Below are 9,077 nucleotides of genomic sequence, written 5' to 3' on the forward strand. Positions count from 1 at the left end.
TTTGACAAAATGGCAATCAAACAGAATAATAGATAGCTCATACGAGTGGGAAGTTTGCGGCCAGAGCGGAGCGAGGGCCGTAATTCACACGAGTCACATTTTATTTGTGGTTGATTGAAAATCTTGCTGCAAATTTATAAGAAAAATGAGAACTCAAAGATCATTCGGTCTTCGAAGGTCAAAAATATATTGAAAAAATTGTCAGTCAAGGGACCTGACCCGCCCAAAAGGTGGGACCTAGTGATAAGGTAACTTGAATGGGTTATTTTTGATGTCAGGCAAGAACCAGGATTGACCCCATTCCAAGTGACAGCGATAAGCTGAAAACAAACTAACAACTGAAATTACTGAGATGGACAATTTATGCTGCTTTTTCTATTGTATTCCGTTTTTCACCACAGGCTAAACAATGGAAATCGCAGGATAAATTGTCCACCTCAGCAATTTCAGTTGCTAGTGTGTTTTCAACTTTAGGCTGAGAACAAACGATCAATTTTGCGTTGTTGAGGTGGTCAATTATGCTGTAATTTCTATTGCAATCGAATTTTCACCACAGGATAAACAAAAGAAAATGCAGCATTATTTTCGATCTGAGCAACGCAAAATTGACCGTTTGTTCTTAGCCTTAAGTTTGCAACTCCGAAATCGCTGTTCCTTAGAAAATTTACAGAATTCGAAGTGGAGAAGATTGTGTAACTACGTCCGTCAAAAATTCAGAAATTCAGAATAGAAATTTTGAAACTAGCTCACGCTGGTATCGGGTAATTTGGCACACGGAGCAAAAAAGTGACGTTTTAAAAACGAACTTTTTACAATCTCGCACACGCAATCTCCCTTTCACGAAATTTCTGTAAGAGAAAAATGTGTGAGAGTTCCGCTTTTTCGTAGTTGAAAAGTGTGCTGTTTTAGCACCGTGTGCCAGATTACCCCACGCCCTCACGCTATCGATTTCCAATATTTCTGTTGAACTGTGGAGATATGGAATTCTTTTTCATCCTGAAAAGTCGCAAATAAAGAAACGGTAAACTCGTTTCTGCAGGGATTCGCGAGCACAATAAGCCACTTAGTTGTTTAGACATTGATATCTCGACTTGTAGCATGAAAACATTTGCCATTGGTGCGAGTTACAAAATCCCAACTCATCAAAAAACAAATGTCTAAACGAGTACATAATGTACTATTCATTTCTCGGGAAACTTTGTGTCATTTACCGTTTTTCCCGTTTCCCTGTTTTTCAAAATCGATGGTAAATGCATTCCATAATTACAATTTTGTTGTAGTAGTTGTAGGAGTTATAGTAGTAGTTATTGTTGTACGTAGAGACAACTGATGTTTTTGGGATCAATATTTTTAAAGAATTGTGTGTGTGTGTGTGTGTGTGTGGTGCGTGAGCCAATTTCGCCAGTGAGCTAGATTCGTTTGTTTCAATGCAACAACAGATTGTTTGTTTTTCCACTTTTTTTTTGTAAGAAGGAAAAGTATTTGTCTAATTTATTTCGTAGTTATTCCTCGGGCGCATACATACATGTAATGTTATTTTCCGGAGGGGTATGTGGTGCTGCTTGGTAGCTCATTACATTTAGAATCAATTTGTGAACTCGCGAACTCACGTGTGTGTTTTAAGCGCCTCGGTTTGAAAACTGTTTTGACTTGGGTAGTTGCATACCTCGTCTTTGGCTCGGATATGTACGATATGTACCCTCGTCAAAATAACAGTTTTCAAACCTTGGCGCTTAAAACACACACTTGTGAGTTCCGTTCGTATCACAAATTGATACCTCATGCAATAAACTACCTCCGCAGCACCCAATGTAACATACTATTAAATTACTCTGTGGTGTGTTAAATATGAAGAAACATAATGACCGTTTATTTTGATGTATAAGCTCCTAGCTCTCATAACATACGCGCGTGCTGAACTGGAAAACGAAAAAAAATCTTCTGCGATAGTTGAGAATTCTCTCTGCACGGCGCCGAATATAAATCTCTATCTTATGTAAAATATGCTTGTGTGTGCAGATACTGGACATAGTATCACGCGTAAGAGTTAATTAAGTGGGCTTGTGTATGCTTTTCAAGTTGCTTGAATACAAATTAAGTTTTGCTGATCGTTATTTTACACACCTTTTAGATAAAGTGATAACATTGTCAAAAATAACAGATAGAAAATAAACAAAAATTTGTAGTCTGGTCTATAACGCAATTTTTGTTAGAGAACGTGCTGGAGGTTGCTTCCTAAGATTAATCTAAAATAGATGAATTTACGAAATCCGTCTATTTCTAGAGATTCTTTAGCGAAGCTATTAAAATCTGAAATAGACGACCGTAGATATTTAGGACCTAGACGATGAAGAACGGATAAGGAATAATCAGTTGGGATGAACTGACGTCTAATTACCTCAAGAATGACATAAATCCAGAAAAAAACATGAAAAAAAAATCCGACAAAATACGTGGAAGCTATAGGTTCTAGAGCAGGGGAGACGTTGGAACATCAGGAAGGTATATTGTGCAGTAAGGTATCACCATTTAAAACACTTATAGCGTTAAGCCATCCAATTGAAAGTGTTTTAGTGCAGCAAATTTGGGTATTGAAGGGTATCCACAACATCCTGAGCTAGTTTTGTGACTAGGATTCATTTCTAAAATGCTGTTGACAGGCCGTACTTCAAAATTCACTGGCAATTATTAATTATGCGTCACTCTTTTGCTCAGAAAGAACTACTAAATATTGTTGGAAAATGTCAGTTGTAAGAACCGTGGAAATCCTGGCTTATATCTCGACCAGCAGGATTCCGGCACGCAGCATTCGAAAGACACTGACTGAAGCTTTTTCTCCTCTTTCCATTTTCCAATAAACAGTTGTTCATGCTCAATTACATGAGATAAAGAAAACAATCGAAAAACTTAAGGCGAGCGGATTGACACAAGGGGCTGACAACAAAAAGAACAAGGAAAAATCACAAGAATGCTATGAACTCAAAAACTATAATTTAAAAACCGAAATTTTTTTTGTGTTTTTTGTGATTTTCACCACCACCCAGCACTTCATGATCAGACCTTTTCCGCGCTTCACTTTGATCAACGGTTACTTTCGTGCCGTGATTAGGCTTCATTGGAACGGGCTTATCACCAAACAATGCAGACAAATACTCCTCTTGTTCCCACAGATATCGATGTATGGATCCAGTTGCTGGTGCAGCCGACGGCGCTCGACCGTAATATCTAAATGATTTGTTGAGTGGTTTATCAATTCGATTGAAGTTAGCGTAAAAAAAAGTCGAATTACAAAAGGCAACGATTTTCCAATAGCGTCGATAATCTCGGTTGCAAATATGGCCAACAACCCGAATTCTTATGCTCTTCCTGCGCCCAAGCTACATCCGCATTCGGATACTTTGACAATTCTTTGGTCAGGAGGTCGTAAGGCAACGGGCATATCTACAGAAAGGAGGAGAATGGAAACCAAAACCTAATTTTGTACCACTGAACACCTGTTCTACCTGTTCGATGCGAACTAATGCCACCTCTTCCGATTTACCTCGTTCTTTCCGTGCAACTTCCAGATCGTAATACGTTTTACCGGTACACAAAACCAGTTTTGCAACCTTTTCCGGATCCTGAATCGAATGATCCGGAATGAGTCGTTGAAATGTGGTATTTTTGGTCATATCATCGAACGAACTCCTGCAGGCTGAATGTCGTCATTCGTGAGACCAATTTTTTTTTTCGTTGCATTGAATGGCATAATTACCGGAAAGACGTAAGAGACTTTTCGGTGTTGCTATAATCAATGGCTTCCGGAACGGCAACGCCAGTTGTCTGCGCAAAACGTGAAATAAATTTGCTGGCGTTGAACAATTCGCAACGAACCAGTTGATGTCACGAAGTTGATCGATTTCAAAAGTGTCGGTCATTTCGGGTATTTCGTCTGCATCATCGTCACTCATGGCTAAGAATCTCTCGATCCGACAAGACGAATGCTCGGGACCCATTCCTTCAAGCCCGTGCGGTAAGAGTAAAACAATGCCGCTCTGTCTAATCCATTTACTTTCGCCACTGCTTATAAACTGGTCGATTATGCACTGGGCCGTATTGGCGAAATCGCCGAACTGAGCTTCCCATATTACCAATGAGTTGGGATTGGTCATGCTGTATCCCAGTTCAAAGCCAAGAACGGCTACCAATTTCAAGTTTTAATTTAACAAAATATCTTCGCGAAACAATCGAGCTTACCGAACTCTGACAACGACGAATTCTGTATCTGATAGTTCGCCTGATCGGGATACACATGCTGCAGTGGACAATACCATGATTTGTCCACTTCTTGATGGTGCAAATAGTGGTGACGATGCGAAAATGTTCCACGCTCCACGTCTTGTCCACTTATCCGGACGTGAATTCCTTTCAACGGGCGAAAGTGTTACGAACAACGAAAATCAATTTTAGCAACGATGTCAGACCTTCTTTCACCAAACTCCCAATGGCGAATGCTTCCCCAAGAGACCAATCGGCCAGTCGTGTCTCAGCCATTTTCTTTCGGCCTGCTAACACTCTCTCAATACCTCTGTGAAGAACAAACATGGGTGAATTGGGCGGGGGTGACGAAAAAATGTCAGCTATGTGTTTTAGAGTTTCTTCAGGAACACCAGTCGGTAAGCAAACGTTGGGATCTTTTCCTTCGAAAAATCCGGACCAAGGCGAGTCAATCCAATCTTTGAACTGAATATTTCAAATCAACCTTCATTTTATTAGGAGCACCCCAGTACAATCACCTTGATTGTAGTTTCTTTCAAGCACATAGCGTGTGCTTCCTCGCATATCTTTTGGTATTCCTCCCAAATTGCATTACATTCCGGTTGAGTCACTACGCCTTCTCCAATTAGTTTTTCCGAGTACAATTCATAACCTAATCAGAAGCCATAAGACACTTGCAACACCCAATTTTCCACTCTCAAAACTTACATGTCTTCAACTGTGAAATTCGTTGACACATCAACGGTTGCGTAAACATTGGTTCATCGATTTCATTGTGGCCGTTACGCCGATACGACACCAAATCCAAAACAATATCCGAATGAAAGGTGTTACGCCATTCTGCACAAACTCTGGCACATCGAATAACTGCTTCGGGATCGTCAGCATTAACATGTAAAATTGGCGCGTTGACCACTTTAGCCACATCCGTACAATACCGTGACGATCGCGAGTATCTCGGATCGGTGGTGAAGCCGATTTGATTATTTACGATGACATGGATCGTACCCTTGGTCGTATAGTCAGGCAGATCACTCAGATGCATCGATTCATAGACCACACCTTGACCGCAATTCGATGCATCACCGTGAACTAAAATCGACATAACCTAATGGGATCAGCCCTCCGGATCAGAAAACATTATAAACGATTTAGAATGGAGACATCATAGTTACAGTTTTGCCTTCCTTGTCACCACTATAGAATTGTTCTGCTTTAGTTCTACCTTGAACAACGGGATTAACGGCTTCTAAATGCGACGGATTAGCAACAATTGCCAATCGAATTGGTTTACTCGACACTCTGTTTATTCGTTCGATGAATGTACCTAGATGGTATTTAACATCCCCGGATCCCTAGAAAGTTAGTTCACCAGTTGAATCTACATGAACCGAAAATCCCTCGATCTACTCCCTATTATGAATATTTTCGTTACAAGAAGGCTTCTAAACTTACTGAATCCGTCGGTTTGAAACCGGAAAACTGTGCCAGAATAGTGCTCAACGGCTTTCGACAGACGTTCGACAACACATTCAGTCGACCTCTGTGAGCCATTCCCATGATAATCGATTTAACACCAAGTGTGGACGAAACATCAATTATTTCTTTCAGAGCTGGTATCATCATCTCACATCCCTCCAAGCCGAAACGTTTTTCCGATTGATATTTCTTTTGCAGAAATGTTTCGAAGCTACAATGGTGCAATAAATGTGGTGAATGTCAGTCATGCATCATGGATTAGAGCAAGGACAATTTTTTTGGAAAAAGTTTTTCCAGAATTTTCTTACTTTTTTCCCAAAAATATTTTTTGGGTATAATTACGGAAAATGCAAGAAAATTCAAAAAAGAAAGGAAAACGTGGGAAAATTCAAGAATTCCTTGAATTTTCCCTTATTTTCTCCAATTTTCTCATTTTTTCCTAAATTAAAAAAAAATATTTTTTGGAAAATTTGGAAAACTGCAAGAAAATTCGAAAAAATTCGAGAAAATTTTGGAAAAAGTTTTCCCAAAAATGGTCCCTAATAAATTGCGTCTCAATATTACCCAGTCGTTCGCGTCAAACGAGCCAATATCAATTTCTTTTCATCATTAGTAAAGTGGCCATTTCCCGGCGTTTCAAACTGCTTCCGAATCCAGTAAATTTTCACGTGGTCCTGACTATGCATGTACTCAATCCCAATTTTATTGCAATAAACCTTTTCCAGACTTTCGATGATTTCTCTTCCGAAAAACCAGACAAACATCAATCCACATAACAAATTTTACAGAAACAACACAACATACCTCAACTTCAGCGTTTTCCTTGATCCGGCGATAAACGTTGACGGTGGCAAATAGAATTCTCTGTCCATGTCACTCGCCGAGAAATTAAAATAATTTTTGGTCACTGATTCATCAGCTCTCCGCTTAACTCCATGCTCCTCTCTCACAGCAATTGTGGTAATTCCAAGCGGATCAAGGTCGGCAGCTAAATGCCCCCGTTGCTGGTAGCTCTTTATCAAAGAATGAACGTTAATATGACTTTGAATGGTTGCCGAATCAACATTTTTTGATTCATTGGCAGTAGTTTGGTCGATGGGACAGCTTGGCACAGATGGGACAATGGAAGCATCTAAGGCAGTTTTCACTGAAAACACACCCGACCAATCGGTGTCATCATTAAACACTCGACTCCATGACTTGCGAAAGAATGAAAAGAAAAATGAAAATCTTTTGAAAAATTGTCCCGCAAAGACATACCGGATGGACTGACGATCTATTCGTTTTCCATTTATTATACATGTCCTCCAAAACAGTCGCATTGGTACCGTTCAGCACTTTCGGACTGTAATATCGGATCCCACATGAAAACTGCAACGATATCGCGTTGAATATTTTGTGATACAATTATTGTCCATTTTCTCTTACAGCCGCCCGACATTGATGTAGGAACTTTGTTCTCGATTGAGAGATCATCTAAGAAAAATCTTAGTTTTCCTCGTCAATTTTGAAAATAAATTCAGTTTTCCTGACAAAGAAATTTTACGACATCAAGCATACTAAGATAATGAAATAATGTCTCCGAATCCAGTGAGGGTATGGCTGACATTTACGTCTAAAGAGTCGCCAATATAGAAATTTTAACTAAAAATTGGCCACTATATCTCCAGTTATTTTTCATGTGTCGGGGCCGAAAATGAGGGAGTTTCGATATTTTTCTCAGGTTTTCGACCCCTTACATGAAAATTTTTTTGAGTATCTGTTTTGGACGATTGATTTTAGGCACTTTCGCATGTAGCCCTCACTTCGTTCGGGCTACAACAAGCGAAATTGCCTAAAAACAATCGTCCAAAACAGATACACAAATAACTATTACATACTCATAGTGGTCATAGCTGAAACAAAATGTGCGTCACTTATTTCAAAGTCGCCGGCTCAAAACAGATAGCCAAATTTCGATGTTTTTTTTTAGTTTTTAGTAAAAGCAAGAGATGGCGTTTGTTTCGAGATTTCGTTCTGCGTTACAGCTCCAGATCGGGTTTAATTTGGGTCACGCGAATTTGTCTCAAACGATTCCAAGAAAGCTCGACAATAAATCGAAGGCTGTATGATTTGTAGTAATAGAAATGTGTGCCTTTCTATTGCAAACACAATTCGCAGAGTAGCTAATGCATTTAAGATATAATTCAAAACAGGTTCGGGTTCAACATTCTATTATGTTACGCCTGAAAACGTTAACACACTGACAAAAAACAGTTTTCATGCTTCGGGGCCGGAGAGCAGATTCTTTCTCGGACTTTCGGCACTTTGCATGAAAAATTACATGTTTCGGACGGTTGATTTGCTTTTAAATTGCCAAAAATCAACGTACTTCAAGCAAAAGTGCTTCGAGTGACAGCTGCCAAATAGAGTACTATTTTGTGTTCTTTTTGAAGTTTTACAGTGCCGAAATTTGTTCGATACACTGAGCCGTTTCAGTACTTTATTTAGAGTACCACTCATGCTATTATGTACCAATCTATTACAAATCTCACCTGCGTAGCTGTATCTCCATCCCTTCGGGTAAAACGATAAATTAGAATCGACTTCTGTTCACAAAATATTAACAAAATGTGAAAAATTCACAGTTCGTGCTCAAAATAGTTCACATCTGTACTCGAACTGTGTATCATTTGTTCACATGTTCTTGGTTTCTGTGCACATTTTGAGTTGTGTACACAGAATGTGAACACTCTGTACGCCTGACTTTTTCCGTGTACAGAATGTGAACACTCTGTACACCTGACTTTCCTTTGTAAACAGAATGTGAACACTGGAATTTTAGTGGACAGAATCTTCATTTTTTGGCCAGGTGGCCAGGTTATCTACATTATCTACTGCAGCTGTATTTTTTGTGTGCGGCATCATTTTTTGTGTACGGCATCACAACTGTGGCGGCGGCAATAGTACATAGATTATCTGGAGACAAAGATCCGAATTATCACCAATTTTGATCATTGTGTTACCCATTAAAAATGTCTGATACTATTTACGAGGAGTTTTTGAGTATATACAGAAGTATATAAATTATGTAAATGCGACCAGTACCTGATTTAGGAATAAGAACTACAAACAACACACTTTCTCATTCTTATTCTATGACTTTAAAGTGTTTACCGTTAGGAAAAAAATTTACCGCGATATCATTGAGCAATAAAAAGTAATAAAACTTCAGAGAGATGCAAATATGACGACTGGGTCGTTTCGACAGAAAATGTATTGAAACGATTGAAACTCAAAAAACCGGCTGTCATTCAAAATATTCCCTCTATAGATCATTTTCATTATACGGTACTTTGCAA

The 9,077-nt window shown here is 39.1% G+C and overlaps 1 protein-coding gene across 1 annotated transcript; it reads right to left on the reverse strand.

The window, feature by feature from the left end:
• Positions 1 to 2,955: 2,955 nt before the first annotated feature.
• LOC119076735 (2-oxoglutarate dehydrogenase-like, mitochondrial) lies at positions 2,956 to 7,279 on the reverse strand. Its single transcript, XM_037183653.1, has 14 exons — positions 7,165 to 7,279; positions 6,997 to 7,107; positions 6,541 to 6,935; positions 6,301 to 6,477; positions 5,713 to 5,947; positions 5,433 to 5,612; positions 4,966 to 5,365; positions 4,776 to 4,909; positions 4,464 to 4,722; positions 4,237 to 4,404; positions 3,755 to 4,180; positions 3,504 to 3,694; positions 3,290 to 3,441; positions 2,956 to 3,225 (listed from the first exon to the last, which is right to left on the reverse strand). The coding sequence occupies exons 1-14, from the start codon at positions 7,210 to 7,212 to the stop codon at positions 2,994 to 2,996; spliced, it is 3,108 nt and encodes a 1,035-aa protein (XP_037039548.1). The 5' UTR covers positions 7,213 to 7,279; the 3' UTR covers positions 2,956 to 2,993.
• Between the last annotated feature and the right edge of the window lie 1,798 nt (positions 7,280 to 9,077).

Source organism: Bradysia coprophila, unplaced genomic scaffold (assembly GCF_014529535.1).
Source record: "Bradysia coprophila strain Holo2 unplaced genomic scaffold, BU_Bcop_v1 contig_232, whole genome shotgun sequence".
In the NCBI taxonomy this organism is placed as follows: domain Eukaryota; kingdom Metazoa; phylum Arthropoda; class Insecta; order Diptera; family Sciaridae; genus Bradysia; species Bradysia coprophila.

What these genes read in the sequence shown, in the direction of transcription:
- LOC119076735 (XM_037183653.1), bottom strand. Translation starts at nt 7,212, where the DNA reads ATGATCTCTCAATCGAGAACAAAGTTCCTACATCAATGTCGGGCGGCT. An exon ending in ATAGATCGTCAGTCCATCCG is followed by an intron (nt 6,936 to 6,996) that starts GTATGTCTTTGC and finishes TTCTTTCGCAAG; the next exon opens with TCATGGAGTCGAGTGTTTAA. An exon ending in TGGGAGTTTGGTGAAAGAAG is followed by an intron (nt 4,405 to 4,463) that starts GTCTGACATCGT and finishes GCCCGTTGAAAG; the next exon opens with GAATTCACGTCCGGATAAGT.